Raw genomic sequence first — 17,274 nt, forward strand, 5'->3', positions numbered from 1 at the left:
TTAATGTTTTTTGCATGTGACATGATTATATTTAAAATTGTTTTTCTTGAAATAAAAAAATACTGAAAAAAATAAAGAGTAAGGCAGGCATAGAACAGACTGCAGAATCTCAGAGGGAAGGTGGGGGAGGGTGGATGAGTAGGAAATCAACCAAAGAAATATGCAAAACCCATGGACACAGACAATAGGGTGGTGAAGGCCTGGGGGTGTGGGGGGGCTAGAAGGGGTCAATGTGAGAAAAAGGGGGTCATATATAATACTTTCAACAATAAAGATTTAATTTTTAAAAAAAGAGTAAGGCAGGAATAAGAGACAACAATTCTCTCTCCAAGCTAGCAATTTCTAGTGCCTCCAAAAACCTCCTAATTAGATATGATATTTCATTAAAATTTTCACAAACTATTGTGAACAAAACAGTTACCATCTTAGAACCCAAGAATCAGGAGCAAGAAGAGCCAATCAGGACCCACAGGGCTCACTCCCTTAGAGAGCAGTCTCAGCTAAAAGTCACCTTCTCAGTGAGGTCTTTCCTGACCACCCTTTTTATAATGGCACCCTCCCCCACTGCCTCATTCCTTATTTTCTTTCCACAGCACTTATCACTATCTGATATAGCATATATTTCACTCATGTGTTATTGTCTGTCTCCTTCCACTAGAATGCAAGCTCCATAAAGGCTGGGATTTTGGTCCATTGGATTAGCTGCTGTATCCCTGACAGGAACAGTCCCTGGAATATAGTAGATACTCAATAAATATTTGTTAAATGAATGAAACTCCTATTTAGTTAAAACTTTCTATCTTGTGTTCCTCCTCATGCAGGCTGGTAGTCTTATGTTTGGTTTGGTTTTGTTTTTTAAATAAGAGTTTGACAGATCATTCTTTAAGCAAGAAACTTTATATTCAGAATAAATCATTTAAAGACTCTGCTTTTTGAAATTCTGCTGGTAGAGGCCTCCAGGATGAGGGAATATGTAATGTAACTTTAAGGGGTCTGACATCCAGTCAGGAAGAGAGAGAGGCACAAGTGTGATAAAACTGATTAAAATGAAGTCAAATGAACTGAAAAGAGAATGAACCGTCTAGTGGCAAAAGGCTTTAAAACAAGGAGGACAAGCATCTATTGCCTCAGCTATTCAACGCATGCTGAAAATAGGGTATGGCTCAACTCTGGGACCACAGTTTTCATTATTGTTTTTGTGTACAGTTATTCTACATCTGTCAGCTGCTAGAGTGTGGTGCTGTCACAGTGAGACTTTCAACTTCACTGGAAAAAGCATAAAGTGCGAGATGGTCACATAGCCTGATTCTTGGGCAGCAAACAAGGCAAGGACCTCTATGAGACTCACTCATCCACAAATTGTGACATCCCTGCAGAACAAGGGCATAGCACAGCCTCCTTGTCCCTGGAAAGCATTTTTTTCTTTTTTCTTTTTTTTTTAAATATATTTTATTGATTTTTTACAGAAAGGAAGGGAGAGAGATAGAGTCAGAAACATCGATGAGAGAGAAACATCAACCAGCTGCCTCCTGCACACCCCCTGCTGGGGATGTGCCCGCAACCCAGGTACATGCCCTTGACAGGAATCGAAACTGGGACCTTTCAGTCCGCAGGCCGACACTCTATCCACTGAGCCAAACCGGTTTCAGCAGCATTTTTTTCTTAAACAAGAGGTAAATGAGAGTAAAGTATGAGGTTCAGTGTCCAAACAGTGGCAGACATTTTAAGCAAAACTATACACTTTCCCCAAATGACAAAAGAAATCATAGTTTTATCATTCTTGAAAACCTCTGGCCTTTCAGTCAGAGAAGGACAAGAATTAGAGGTAATGTCTATGACCTTTTTATTTGCTCATATACTAGCCTAACCCATCCACATTGGGTAATAAAAATAATTTCTGAATTTGTAAACTGGGGACTTCCATTCTGGTCCCAACTCAACCAGATGCAAACTGTGTAACCTCAGTCAAGTCACTTTACCTCTCTGGTGCTCAGTTTCTCGTGTGAACAATGAGAACTTGAGACTTTGTGATCTCTAAGATGTTTTCCAGTTATAAAATACTCTAATTCATCCCCCTATTTTTTAATGCAACAGCTGCAACCTATTATTGCACATAGTGAAGTTGAAAATAACCATTTAAGGACAAAACAGAATGTGTAAATGCAAACACTCAAATCAGAAGCTTCTAGAGAAAGAAGACAAATCTTAAAGACTATTTTAAAAATCTGAATTATCCCTGTAGAAAAATCCAAGTCAAGTCACCAATATCCTTGACTTTCTCATCAAAGAGTTGTAGTCAAACTTTGCTAGCAATTGGTCTAGGAACATTAAATATTTCACCTATTACTTCTTTAAATTGCCTAAAATTTGATTACTGTATATTATCTGTTAATTGGTTCAAGTAATAGCCAATAGAAGATGGGAAAGATGGATGAGGAAGAAAGTGAAGACAAGATGGGGCTGGAAGACAGAGACACATGGGAAAGGTCTAAGGTTCATAAGTTTCAATGAAGATCGAGAGATAAGAGAATGGACCCAGCCAGTGTCGCTCAGTGTTTGAGCATCAACCCATGTACCAGGAGGTCCCAGTTCGATTCCCAGTCAGAGTATATGCCTGGGTTGTGGGCTTGATCCCCAGTGGGGTGGGATGCAAGAGGCAGCCAATCGATGATTCTCTCTCTCTCTTTGAGATCAATAAAAACATTTTTAAAAAGAATCAATAACTATTTTAAAAAAGAGATCAGAGAATGGGATAATAATCATAAAGATTGCAGAGGTGGAATTGATCCAAGTGGCTACAGGGGCCAGGATATGGGAGTGAGCAGCTGAAGTACAGTGGAGGAGGGCCTGCCGGAGTTTACGAGGTCAAGGAGCTGAGACGCCAACATGTTTGAGATTATTCATGTGTACAGTGAAGATACTCAAGATGATGCCAAGATATGGCACACAGAGTCTGCAAAGAATGAGAAAATTGGTGGATGGCAAAAATAAAGGAAGGGTTAACAAATGGTACCTCCAAAGGACATAAACCTAGGTTGCTGTCACTACAGGATTAGGATATTTTTAACTTTTTATTTTGAAACATTTTCAAACATATTGGAAAATGGTAAGAATAGTAAAATTGTTAATATTTTGTCACATATACATTCTCTTGCATGCTCTCTCTCCACACACATATATCATCCGTCATTTCTCCAGTCTTCTTTATTCTAGAACAAGTTCTTAGCTTTCCTTTCCTTTAATGGTACTGATATTTTCTTTCTCTTTATAATTAGTAAATAATTTGCAGGAACATACTTTGGGACTGTGTATATATTCTATTCTCCAAAACATCCATTGATAATTTTTGCCTAAATCAATTATTTCTATGGTAGTTACAAAATAGCAATTTTTAACTCATTTGTTCTACATTTACTAGGATTAGGATTTTTAAATGTCCCATTTAAGGTCCTTTTTTATTCAATATTAGAGGCCCGGTGCACGAAATTCATATACAGGAGGGGGTGTGTGTCCCTCAGCCTGGCCTGCACCCTCTCCAATCGGGGACATTTCCTCTCACCATCCAGGACCTCTGGCTCCTAACCACTCGCCTGCCTGCCTGCCTGATTGCCCCTAACTGCTTCTGCCTGCCAGCCTGATCGCCTCCTAACCACTCCCCTGCCGGCCTGATTGACACCTAAGTGCTCCCCTGACAGCCTGATCACATCCAACTGCCCTCCTCTGCCAGCCCGATCACCCACAACTGCCCTCTCCTGCTGGCCTGATCGCGCACAACTGCCCTCCCCTGCTGCAACCCGCCTCCTCCGCCGGTACCCCCCCTTCCACGTGAGGCAGTGGAGACACTGGGACCGGCTTCCTCCACATTGTGCAGAGCCATGGGACCTCCAGGCTTCACCACATGGAGCGGCTGCCAGGCCCTGCATCCACTGTGCATGTGGCCATCTTGTGGAGGCCATCTTTGTGGTGGCCATCTTGTGATGATGTCACGCGTGAGGATCACCTAGGCTTTTATTAGTATAGATGGCAATGGGACAACACTTGGATTGCATAAAGCTATCTAATGGCAGTTTCCATGAGAATTGTAATCCTTGGCTTGAATCACGGTTCAGGAAAATATGAAGTTTTATCTATTATTTATCTATTATTTTGGCAATACGAAATAGGCTAAATCAGTAAAATCAGGTGAACAACAGTTTACAAGCAACTGTGACACCTCTGGCATATTAATCTCTAATTTCCTAAAAGAATCATTATTGTGAAAATATCAACTTTTAAAAACTACCATATCCTTAAATATGTAAGAAATTTAGCTATGTACAAGTATAACTCTCATTTTAAATTATTAAAATATTTTCTTACAGGAAATATTCTATTTAACAATTCAATAATGATCTTTAATCCTCCCTTAGAGGAAAAAAACTTAAATGTCTTGACTGCAATTATGTTTTATGTCTCTTTTGTTATCAAGTACTAATCTGACTTATATTGCCAAATTCATTCACCCAAGGTTAAATACAATCAGCACTAAAGTTTTGTCTTTTGCAGCTGCTAAAAAGACAATGCAATACAAAGCCATAATCGTATAGGAAAAGTATTCTGAATATGGGAAATCACTGGCAATTGGAGCTGAGGTATTGACCTTTCTTACACTGAGTTTAAAAGTGTCTCTGTAACAGGATTTTCTAACAAATCACAGGCTCCAACTATAAAGCTGGCTTCTTAGTGAATTGTCTAGTTAGGGCTGAAGCTGGTAAATAGCATTTAAATGGGGAGGTGTGACTTCATATTCTTTCAGCAGTACTTTCTACCTTCTAAAGGCTCATGATTCTAGAGTGGATATCTGAATAGTCCCTGTCAAGATCTCATTATACCTAAAATGTCTAAAGCAGAGGCAGATTAATCACACAGCAAATAACAATATAGAAAAAAATGAAGATGCATTTAATCGGTATAAAGAATAAAAAGACTGTTTAGTTTTTTGTTTGCCTGTTTCATGCAGGCAATATACATGTTTGTAGTACCAATCCTATATAATAAAGAGGTAATATGCAAATTAACCCTCACACCCTCACAAGATGGTGCCTACAACCAGGCCAGCAGGGGGGTTAGTGAGGGATGACCAAATGACTGAACAGCAGGCTGCGTGGGGCAAACAGGCTGGCGGGGGGGGAATTAGGGGCAATCAGGTCGGCATGCAGAGGCAGTAAGGGGCAACCAGGCAGGCAGGTAGGTGAGTGATTAGGAGCCAGTGGTCCAGGATTGTGAGAGGAATGTCCGACTGCCAGTTTAGATCTGACCCCTGTCGGCAGTCAGACATCCCCCGAGGGGTCCCAGATTGGAGAGGGTGCAATCTGGGCTGAGGGCACCCCCCCCCCGCACGAATTTCATGCACTGGGCCTCTAGTCCTATATAAATCTTAAGGCTCATATTTTATCATATCAAAAAGTGAATAGTTAAGTAAAAATTATTATTGAGAGGGATAATTTCAAATGAAGGAAGTGATTGATCTTTTACAAAGAAAAGTACTTGTTTAAAATGATTTGCATTTGATGCCAATCAACCAGGGATTGTAGTATGAAATGTGGGCTGAAACTAATGCATTGGCAGATTTGGAATACTGATCTTAATTAAAGGCATGGGAGTAAAGTCACCCAAAGAGAGCATTAGAGTGACAAAGAGATCCAAGAAGAATCCAGAGGAACCCCAATATTTAAAACTTGCAAGAAAGTGGCACCCTTGCCTGACCTGTGTAGCTCAGTTTTTGAGCATTAACCTATGAACCAGGAGGTCACAGTTTGATTCCCAAACAGGGCACATGCCTGGGTTGGAGGCTCAGTCCCCGGTGGGGGGCATGCAGGATGCAGCTGATCAATGATTCTCCCTCATCATTGATCTCTCTCTCTCTCTCTCTCTCTCTCTCTCTCTTTTTTCCTTCCTCTCTGAAATCAATAGAAATATATATATATATTTTTACAGGACTCATAAATAGTCCAAACAGAGACATAAAAGGAAATCCAGGACAATATGCTGGCGCTGAAAGCAAGAGCCTTGACTATGTTAAGAGGGGAGTGTGCAAGAATGTCAACTACTGCCAGGACGTCAAGCAAAATAAGTACTGAAAATGCACCACTGGACTTCAAGGTCATTCTAGAACTTGTCAAAATCATTTTTCATGGGATGGGATAAAGGAGGAGGTATGGGACAGTGGTGTGAATGCTCCCTTCAGGAGTAAACTCTTAGCAGGAGGAGAGAGGAGAGTAACTGGAGGGAAGAGGGCAAGGGAAAGAAAACAATTACAAAGGGCAATTTTGAACAACTGGGAAATATAGGGCTGGGTATAGAGGGAGGGGATCTCTCACGCAGTTCTGAATGGCTTGATTGTTAGATATATAAACAACTAAATTAACTAGATGTTACTCCAAGAATTAAAGAAGTATGTGGTGGCTATTTAGTATTTTCAAAATTTGAAGTAAAAATAGAAAACAAGTATTTTTTAAAAGAACAATATCCATTAGAGACATTTTCCATTTGTTATAGCTTAAGACATCAAACTTCAAAGCTAAAAAACTAGATAGCTGTAGGGCGTGGTTATAGGGTTAAGCCTCCGACTGAACTGTTGGCAAAGCCACAAACAAGTCCCAGCTTAGAGGGCACAGCGCTCTTAGCATAATTAGGCTTGACCTTTGAGCTCCCTAGATCCTATCTGGGAAGCTAATGGGCTGACGGAGATGTAGCTAGTGCTGCCAAAACAAGTGAAACTCACAAGAACATTGTAACTACAGTAACCACTACCTTGTTTACCTCTGGCTATAAAATAAAGGCTCAGCCTGCAGCTGGATCTCTCTCTGTGGCCTCAGCCAGGCACAGGAAGATCTACCTAGACCCAGTTTATTCTGTCTATCATTTCTTCATCCATTTGCCGCCCTCACTCAGGCTTGTGAACCCTTGGCTGAGCTGGCTTGGCACAGATAGCCTTTGTGGGCTCCTCAGCACTTAGAGAAAATGAATAAATGCATGTCTAAGTGGTCTCAAGTAAAGGAACAAAAGAAAATATATCAGAGTGTTCTCAAAGTGCTCCATGAGAAAAAGCAAAAGGAAACAGATTATTAATTCAAAACCCATTGATATAAAATTTTAAGTGTAAACTGAAGTTCAGGAGAATGAAATAGCAATGTTTAATTTCTGGGTTTTTTTGGTTGAATTCCAATTTGACAAGTCAGGACAGTGTATCAAAAGGAGCATGGACTGGGCGAAAAAGGTGAAGGGATTAAGAAATAAAAACAAAAGCTCATAGACACAGACAACAGTATGGTGATTATCAGAGGGAAAGAGGGGTGGGGTGTTATTGTAACATTAATAAATATTAATAAAGAAAAGAAGGCAAATGGAGTCAGACATTGTAAACATAGTCACCTGGGAAGCTTCATCAGGAAGCTACAGCTCCACACAGCATTGTTCCTCCAAGGTATAAACACCCCTCCCTTCCCCCATCTGGTACTGGATTATTGGGGGAAGAAGGGGGAATATGCACATGTGCAGTGGGAGTTGGAGTGGCCCAGGGGAGGTGCTTGTCTGTCAGTCTAGTCTGGGGAACAATGGATTGGCTAGGGGGTGGACCCCATCAAAAGCATGTGAAATCTTAGAAAGTTAATTGGTTAGTTTGAAGAAGCTACTGGTTAAAATCCCCAAGGAGTTCCCTCTGCTTTGTTCTTCTCTTACTCTCTCTTGCTCCATGACCGCACTCATCTGTGTGATCACCTGTTCTCTCTCTATAGCCATGTGGCCTTAAGCAGTCACATGTCCCATGGCCTTGCATACCCCACACACAATGGACTGCAGCTGGGAACACAAGCTAAGCTAGCCAGATGCTGGACTGGACTGTGCTTTAATATGAAGCGGAAACTCTGGGCCGTGGCCTTCATTCTGGGCCTGCTGAAGACTGGACTTCTTCTATGGTGAGAAGGGCAAAGATGGGAACTTGGAGGAGAACCCCTTAACTTTACATCATCAATAAAGCTTTCCACAAAACCCCATCCTCCCATGGGGGTCTCAGGAAATTCCTTTTCCTTGCAGCACCCCAAGAACTCCACTTCCACCAATAACAGGAGGAGGTAGAAAAGGGTAAAAGGGGGATAAATGATTAAAGAAGGAGACTTGTCTTGGGGTAGTAAGCACACAATACAATATACAGATGAGGTATTATAGAGTTGTATACCTAAAACCTATTCCATTTTATTAACCAACTAGTGGCCCGGTGCATGAAATTTGTGCATGGAGGGGTGTCCCTCAGCCTGGCCTGCACCCTCTCCAATCTGGGGCCCCTTGGGGGATGTACGACTGGGAAAAAGATGAGAATCATATGAAGTGAAGAAGGTCTTATGTACCCACAGGGATTGGGCCTAAACCAGCAGTCGAACATCCCTCTCACAATCGGGGACCACTGGCTCCTAACCACTCACCTGCCTGCCTGCCTGATCACCCCCACTTCCCCCTCACTGGCCTGCTAGCTCCCAATTGCCACCCCCTGCCAGCCTGCTGGCCCTCAACTGCCCCCCTGCTGGCAAGCTTGCCCCCAAATGCCCCCCTACCAGTCTACTTACCACAAACTGCCACCCCTGCTGGCCTGCTCACCCCTACTTTCTCTCCCCACCAGCCTGATCACCCCCAACTGCCCTCCCCTCCTGGCCTGATTGCCCCTAACTGCCTCTGCCTCGGCCCCACCACCATGGCTTCATCCAGAAGGACATCCAGAATGATGTCTGGAGGTCATTTGGATGTCCGGTCTAATTAGCATATTATACTTTTATTATAGACTAGAGGCCTGTGCACAAAAATTTGTGCACTCGGGGGGTTGGAGCCCTCAGCCCGGGCTGGGCGACTGCCGGTTTAGGGCCGATCCCACAGGGGTCGGACATCCCTCTTGCAATCCAGGACCGCTGGCTCCTAACCACTCACCTGACTGCCTGCCTGATTGCCCCTAACCACTCTGCCTGCCGGCCTGCTTGCCCCCACCTGCCCTCCCCACCAGCCTGTTCACTCAACTGCCCCCGCTTGCTGGCCTGATCACCCCCAACTGACCCACCCTGCCAGCCTGATCACCCCTAACCGCCTCTGCTTCGGCCCCGCCACCATGGCTTTGTCTGGAAGGACGTCCAGAAGGTCTCCCGGAAGGTTTCCTGGTCTAATTAGCATATTACCCTTTTATTAGTATAGATGTTACCCCAATACATTCAATAGGTTTTTTTTAAAGTAGCATATTCTTTGGAATCTGTCAAACCTGGCTCCAATTCAGGTTCAGCCACCAACTAATGCATGACTTGGGGCAGTTCTGTAAGTCTTAGTTTCTTCATCTAGAAAGAGAGACTAATCAAATCTTCCTCCAAGAATTTTGGTGAGAAATAGAAATAATGAATGTTGTAGGCACTCAGTAAAGTATAGCCATTATTTTTCTCTTCCCTGTTGCATGTCACAAAGGGAGTGAAATAACAACAATAATGATAAAAATCAATGCTACTTCTCTACATAGAAGGTGGATAGCCCACAAGAAGGGGATAGCTTACATTTTACATGTAAGCTACTCTTTCTCAAAAAGACCATGAGCCTGGCTGGTGTGGCTCAGCTAGCTGGAGTATCATCCATGAACCAGGAGGTCATAGTTCGATTCCCAGTCAGGGCACATGCCAGGGTTGTGGGCTGGATCCCCAGTAGGGGGTGTGCAAGAGGCAGCCTATCAATGTTTCTCTCTTATCAATGTTTCTACCTCTCTCTCCCTCTCCCTTCCTCTCTCTGAAATCAATAAAAACATTTTTTAAATGCCTTAACATTCCATGCCTGCTCGCCCCCAACTTTCTGGGATATTTTTCTTTCTAATATTTTTGATTCAGGGTTGGATAAATCAGTGGATGGGAAATCCACAGATATGGATGGCCAACTACACATGCACAATTCAACTAGGAGAGAGCACAGCATTTGAAACCAAAAGGAAAACATCTCACACTAACTCGCATGGAAAACTCTTCATCCTAAACTCTCCATACTAAGACTGAGTGAACTTCCAAAACCAAGATGTGGATAAATTGAAGAGCAAGCATGGAGGAGAAATCAAGATGGTGGCATAGGTAAACACCGGAAATTGCTGCCTCGCACAACCACTTCAAAAATATAACTAAAAGACAAAATAGACATCATCCAGAACCACAGGAAGGCTGGCTGAGTGGAAATTCTACAACTAGAAGGAAAGAGAAAAGCACACTGAAACTCAGAGGAGGTCCAGAAGTAAAGTGCAGAGGTATGGAGGTGTGCACAGAAAGGGCTGGCAACTGAGGACACGGTTGTCTTTTTCAATCGGGAGGGAGACACAAGTTCCCGATGGCCCTGACTCCAGTTCTGGGCAAGTCTCTGGGGACTGAGACTCATACCGGGAGAAACTGCACTGTCTGGCAGTGGACAGAACTCGAGGGCGGCTTTCTCTCAGAGGGGCTTGCAGCGATTACCGCAGGACACTGAGACCCTGGACCTCTTAGGGCAGGGCTGAGGATCAGCCATAGCTGTTTGATTCGCCCTGTTGATTCCCTGAGACCCTGCCCCACCCAAGCTGTGTGCAGAGGCTTTTGCATATGAATGACCTGGCCCTTTGCAATCTAAAATTACCTAACAAACTGCAGCTGGGTCAGAGAGATCCAGGTCATCAAAAAGAAGGCCCAAGGCCGCACAGCAGACTGCATTGCTTCACAGCTGGGCCTCATCTGGGCACCTCCAAATCCCAAACAAAGAAGAGGAATCTGCAGGTCTCTCTGTACCTCCTGCTAGGTAGCCTCAGGGAGAGGCTAAATTAGCACCTCCTTAGAGATCCAAGAGGCTGTGTACCCAGTGGTCATAGTGGGACCATCCAGATTAAAACTCCTCAGATCCATAAGGGAGGTGTGGGGGTGCAGGAAGAGACTGGACAAAAATTGTACACCTATGGATAAGGACAGTGGGGGGGGCGGTAAGGGCAGAGGGTGGGGGGGGAACCGGGGGGAGGGGAGCTATGGGGGGAAAAAAGAGGAACAACTGTAATAATCTGAACAATAAAGATTAAAAAAAACACACCAAGATGTGGAAGAGAAATTGGGGCAATTATCTATACCTAGATAACAAAAGGATGGAATTTAAGAACAAATTATTCACATAACTGTCCCAGCTTGCTTGTTTTTATTTTAATTTCTTTGCAAAGACTATGTTTCTTAAACACTCGAGTTATAACTAGATTCTAGTACCTATGAGAAAGAACCTCAGTACAAAATAAAGAAAATATTAAGTTTCTAATTATATAGGAATAGTAGGGGGCATATCAACTATTTAGAAACAACACCCTTTTGGAGAAGCAGATGATCTAGCATTTGCCAAATTCTACCTAGAATATTCTAAAAACATGAGGCAAATCTCATAAAGTTCTGTGTTGAATAGCTATAAAAATAATCTGATCACTGAGTTATAAAACCTAATAAAGATTCAATGATGTTACCAAATGTCACATAGGTATGAATATAGCTATTTATAAGCATATTGAATAAACAATATAAGTTTACAGAGACTTTCTTGTTCCCTGCCACTGTTTTAAATTGAGATTTTATATTAGTACATTTCCAACTGAAACCAAATCAAATATAAAATATCTCTTAGATAATACTTTATGGTACATCAGAAATTCAAAGCTACATTTTCCTAACAGTAGTTTCTGATGTTATCCCAATATTTAACCTTTGGTTCAAGTGATGATGCCTTGTGCAAAATCACACAGAGCAGGCAGCTCCAGAACCAACTATGTGAGTAAATGAGAAAGGATGACAGGTAATTGGCTCATTTTTCATCAGGAAGACAGGCACATTCCTAGCACTCACTTTTTGCAGATTTCTTGACTTTAATTGATGAACTACCACAGCCCATGTCTTCTAGATGGTGTGAAATAGTTGCAGCTTCTTATTCCCAGATGGTGTGAGAAACCACTCCTTAGCTGACTTCAGTCACAGAGCCTGATGGGGAATACACAGGAGGGAGGGGAAGGAAGCAGGATGTTAACAACTAGGTATCTAAGGACTGACTGCTCAGCAGGATTCATTTTATGCTTCTTCTCAACTGCCCTTTGTATGTGATGTGGAAAGTGACCAGACATAATCTAATCCTGGTTTATTTTCCACAGCACAGCAGTAGCAACGGAGCAGCTATAGGTTGCTTTTCTGCTACACATAAATTTTATTTTCCTCATGTCTCAGTCAGATCAAGGTCTGCAGAAAATAAAACATTAAAAACGAAAAGAAAAATGGCAATGTAAGAGCGTTCAATTTTCTAATTGAAATATAGGGAATAAAATATGAAAGATCTGACATTATTTAACAGTTTAGTTTTCAGCTCAAATAATTAAATCTATCTGGGCTTTGAAAAACACAAATTGGAGGGCTGACTATGAGACAAAAACAAGACATTTAAATGCCAAAATCCAAATCAAAGTCAGTTCTTTGACAATATTTCTCAGAATCAGAGCACTTGTTTATAAAAAGGAGGTTCAAGGCCTCCCCCTCAAAGGAAGGCATCAGAATCTGTCCAAGTGCCCTTTTTAAACAAGCTCTCCCAGTGTTTTTGAGACTCTTCCAAATCTACCTTCCGCTAGCTCACCAGCCCCTCTGATGAGTTAGATGAAACTGCTAAAGGGATTTTCCACAATCACTCCCTGAGAATTTCTGACAAAATTCCTTTCCTCATCGCTTTTTTGGGGGATGATATTTCTGAAGGGGGCCAAAAGTTTTGCTTTTGGTGATACTGATCTTTAAGCAGGGATATTAAGAGAAACAAAAGACTCAGAAAGAACCTTTGACCTTCCCCCTTTCCTGCCTAAGAGATTCAAATGGGGTGGGGGGGGTGGGGAACCTGCTTCAGGAAGAGAACCTTATCACAATCACCTTAGTATTAGAAGGAGGACTCCAAGCAGGTGCCCACTTACTAGACCACCCTGTGTCTCACTGTTTCTGGGTTGCTTAGCAAAAGTATGTTCCTCTCTTCCTCAACTACCTGTAAATTGCCTACTTGCTTTGAAATCTCAGGCCCCCTTTTCTTCTTTGTTCAAAAATGACCTATACAGTACACCCAATTTTACTTCACTGTCTTTGGAATTTCCATGCTTATGTGAATCCCCTGTGAGCATGTATTAAAATTTAATTTCCTCCTGGTGATTTGTCTCTGTTGATTTGATTATTAGCCCATGTAGAAGAAACTAGAAGGTGGGAGTAAAATTATTATTTTTTTAGCTCCCACATTTCCTTTATTTTTTGATGCTCCAAAGCAACCTGATCTAATATATTTACATTTCTTATAGGAACAAAGTCATAGAACAACTAACTAACTAGGAACCCTACAGGCATGTTTATGTTTCCATTAGCACTACACTAAAAGCTTCAAAATTTCAACTCAACTGAAGAAAAGGAAAAACAAAAATGAGCAAAATATTTTAATTATGAAAATATTTTTAAAATAATAACCTTAACAAACAGATATTCTAATCAGAACAGGCCTGATTCTTTTACGTGTTGAATCAATTAACCCTCTTAAATTTGGAGTTATTTACAAATTGAATAGGGATTTCTTTTATATCCTTTGTTGTTGTTGTTGTTGTTGTTGTTCATCTTTACCCGAGGATATTTTTTTCCATTGATTTTTTAAGAGAGAATGGAAGGGAGGGGGAAAGAGAGAGAGAGAGAGAGAGATTGGTTGCTTCCCACTCATGCCCAAACTGAGGCTGGGGATAAAACCTGCAACTGAGGTACATGCCCTTGCACGAGCCTGCAACCAACATATGATTCCCTTGAATGGAATCAAACCCAGGACCTTTCAGTCTGCAGGCTGACACTTTAACTACTGGGCAAAAGCAGCTAGGGCTATATCTTTCTTAAATGGTAACAAGGTCAGCTCCAAGAGCACAACAACCCTTGTGGCATTCCACTCCAAACCATTTTCCAAGGTTACCGCAGATCCATCACATCCTTCGAGCATATTTGTACACTTAGGTGGTACATTCATCCATCATACCTATCAGCTTATGTATTTATGAGAGGTCCTTGGAAAAATTTTTTTTAATACTCACCAGAGGATATTTTTCCCATTGATTTTTAGAGAGAGTGGAAAGTGAGGGACAAGGGGGAAAACGGGAGAGGGAGAGGGCGCGGGAGAGGGAGAGGGAGAGGGAGAGACCTACGTGAGAGAGACACTACGTGATAGAGACACATCAACTGATTGCCTCCTGCACGCACCCCTACAGGGGCTGGGAACCTGCAAATAAGGTACGTGCCCTTGACTGGGAATCAAACCAAGGACTCTTTGGACCATGGGCCAACACTCTAACCACTGAGCCAAACCAGCCAGGGTGGTCCTTGGAAATTTGTTAAATATTTTAATGAAATTAAGATATGTACTTTGACACCTTGACATTCCAAGCTATCGCAAATCAGAAGAAGAAGAAAAAGAAAAGGAGGAAGAGAAGGGAAAGGGAGGGTGGGAAGTCAGGGAGAGAGGAAGAAAGGAAATCAGTTTGGCATGATTTTCAATAATAAAATCATAGATGGGTAAAGGTGGGAGAGACCTTTAAAATTACCTAGAATTGACAGAAAGTACAAGGAAGTTAAGCATCTTGCATAATTATCATATAGACAAAATGGTTATCAAACTTCGTTGCATTTTAGTTATCACCTGGGGAGCTTTCAAACTCTCATTGATCAGACAGCATCTTATTAAATCAGAATCTCTGGAGGCTTAAAAAACTGGTGCCTGGGTCCCCTTGGGTGGAATTGGGAATCTGGATTTTTTAAAGCTCCCCAGATGATTCTAATATGCAGCAAAGTTTGACAATCTCTAATAGAGACAATGTTTTAGTGAATCCACGATGATGCCTAGTGAACATCACATTTTCCTCTGAATGCTTTTTGACTTCATCTGTTTGGAACAAGATTTTTCCAAAGGTCATGTCAGCCTTATAAGGCTGTGGTTTCTGGCATCTACCCTTTTCTCATGTTTGAAATTGGGGCACTATTTTCACATCACTTGCCTTCTCTCCATACTCAAAAATATCTCTAAGGTTATCGGCAATGCCTATGAGAACACATCTGCTGGGGTCTTCATCAGCCTTTGAAGTAGTTCATCTACTCCTGCTGACCTTATCCAAGTGCCTATATTAATGCTCTCCAACATGAGTACCACAAGACTTACCAAAGGAGATTATTAAAAATGCAGACTTGCCCTAGCTGGTTTGGCTTAGTGGATAGAATGTTGGCCTGTGAACTGAAGGGTCCTGGCTTGATTCTGGTCAAGGGTACATGCCCACGTTGCTGGCTTGATCCCCATTATAGGAGACAGTCGATCAATAATTCTCTCTCATCATTGATGTTTCTATCTCTCTCTCCCTTTCCCTCCCTCTCTAAAATCAATAAAAATATATTTTTAAAAATGCAGACTCCTGCCCAGCTGGCATGGCTCAGTGGTTGAGCATTGACCTATGAACCAGGAGGTCATGGTTTGATTCCCAGTCAGGGCACATGCCCAGGTTGCAGGCTTCATTCCCAGTGGAGCGTGTGCCAGAAACAGCTGATCAATGATTCTCTCATCATTGAGATGTTTCCATCTCTCTCTCCCTCTCCCTTCCTCTCTGAAATCAATAAAAATCTATTTTTTAAAAAAACCAAACCCCTCCTTCAGCCTGGAGGGGTGGCCAGTGTTCTCCTTTTGAGATGCCGATTAGAGCAGTCCTTACTGTGGGAGCTCTGCATGGGGCAGGGCCTGCGGGGGTTCCCAGGATGGAGGTCCGTGGGCCGCACCCACCTGCAGGGGCAGCAGGCCTTTCAGAGCAGGTGCTTCCCTCTCCGGCAGCTGGCAAGGCCCCAGGGCTGCCATGGAGGGCGCTGCTGGGCAGCAGGCCTCCTCGGGGCGGCTGAGCACACCACCTGGCCTCATGTAGCCCGCGGGCTCGGTCGGGGTCCAGTGTTGGTGCCACTGCTGACCTTGTGGCCTACGACACAGACTGTGCCTCAGTGTCCCTCCCCCATAAAATGGGAGTAAAGATATATGCACGTTTCAAGTTGTAGTGACCATCAAGTGACGGAATACGTTAGCTCTGGGTTCATTGTTTTACATGTTTGAAAATCCCTATAATGAAAAGGAAAAAGCCTGCTGACGTTGGCTCTGCCAGCGAGAACAGATTTGAGGAGTCAGGGAACTCCTACCCCGGGTTCTGGTGCCCACTCTCTCCACGTACCCATGGCTGATTCCGTGTAACGAGAGAAAGCATTTGTCTCACTCACTGCCCGTTTATCTGCTGGAACGTGAGCTGCACAGAGGCAGGGACTTCGTCTTCTTCACTGGTTATCCCGAGTGCCTGTCCTTGCGTCTGGCACCGAGGGCGCCATCTGTAATCCTCGTTACAGAGAGTCAGGACTATTCCCATTTCACAGGTGAGAACCCTGAGGCAGACAGAGCTGATGGCCTTGCCCGCGATCACACGGCCAGTTAGCAGCGGGTGCACAAATTTTAGTGCACCGGGCCTCTAGTATATTTTATAAAAATAAAATTAAAATTCAGGTTCCCAGGCTTTACTGCCAATACTGGATTCAAGCAGTCTGGGTGGCCTGCACCTTTCAGGAGGCTTTGGCGCAGGCACTCCCTGTATCTGTTTGAGAAACTCTGCTCGCCATCTCTTCCTTGGGCTTCACTTCCATCGTCATGCTATTTTTCCTACCCTTTTTATGAATACACTTGAGGCCCGGTGCATGAATTTGTACACCAGGGGGTCCCTCGGCCTGGCCTGCGGGATCAGGCCAAAACCAACTCTCTGACATCCCCTGAGGGATCCCAGATTGTGAGAGGGTGCAGGCCAGGCTGAGGGACCCTACCAGTGACAATTGGGGCCAGGGAGGGACAGAGGAGGTTCGCCAGCCAGGGAGGGACCATGGGAGAGCTCCAGGGCATGTCCAGCCCATCTCAGTTCCAATCGGCTGGACCTCAGCAGCAAGCTCACCTACCGGTCAGAGCATCTTCCCCCTGGTGGTCAGTGCACATCATAGTGACTGGTTGACCAGTCGAATGTCTGACCCTTGGTGGTCAGTGCATGTCATAGTGAGCAGTTGAGCAGCTTTAGCAATATCATTAGCATATTACACTTTGATTGGTTGAACGGCCAACTGGAGGACCAGACACTTAGCATATTAGGCTTTTATATCCTACTAGTAGCCCTGAACATGAATCCATGCGCCAGTA

At 43.2% G+C, this 17,274-nt stretch overlaps 1 protein-coding gene across 2 annotated transcripts in view; it reads right to left on the reverse strand.

The window, feature by feature from the left end:
- PPEF1 (protein phosphatase, EF-hand calcium binding domain 1) overlaps positions 1–17,274 on the reverse strand; it is a 114,009-nt gene that overhangs the window by 69,069 nt on the left and 27,666 nt on the right. For both annotated transcript variants that reach the window (XM_015564879.1, XM_006765128.2), the window contains one exon: positions 11,883–12,014. In XM_015564879.1, coding sequence (XP_015420365.1) covers positions 11,883–11,928 — 46 coding nt within the window. In that variant the 5' untranslated portion in view covers positions 11,929–12,014. The remainder of the gene's footprint in view (positions 1–11,882; positions 12,015–17,274) is intronic.

Source organism: Myotis davidii, unplaced genomic scaffold, assembly GCF_000327345.1.
Source record: "Myotis davidii unplaced genomic scaffold, ASM32734v1 scaffold161, whole genome shotgun sequence".
NCBI classification, from domain to species: domain Eukaryota; kingdom Metazoa; phylum Chordata; class Mammalia; order Chiroptera; family Vespertilionidae; genus Myotis; species Myotis davidii.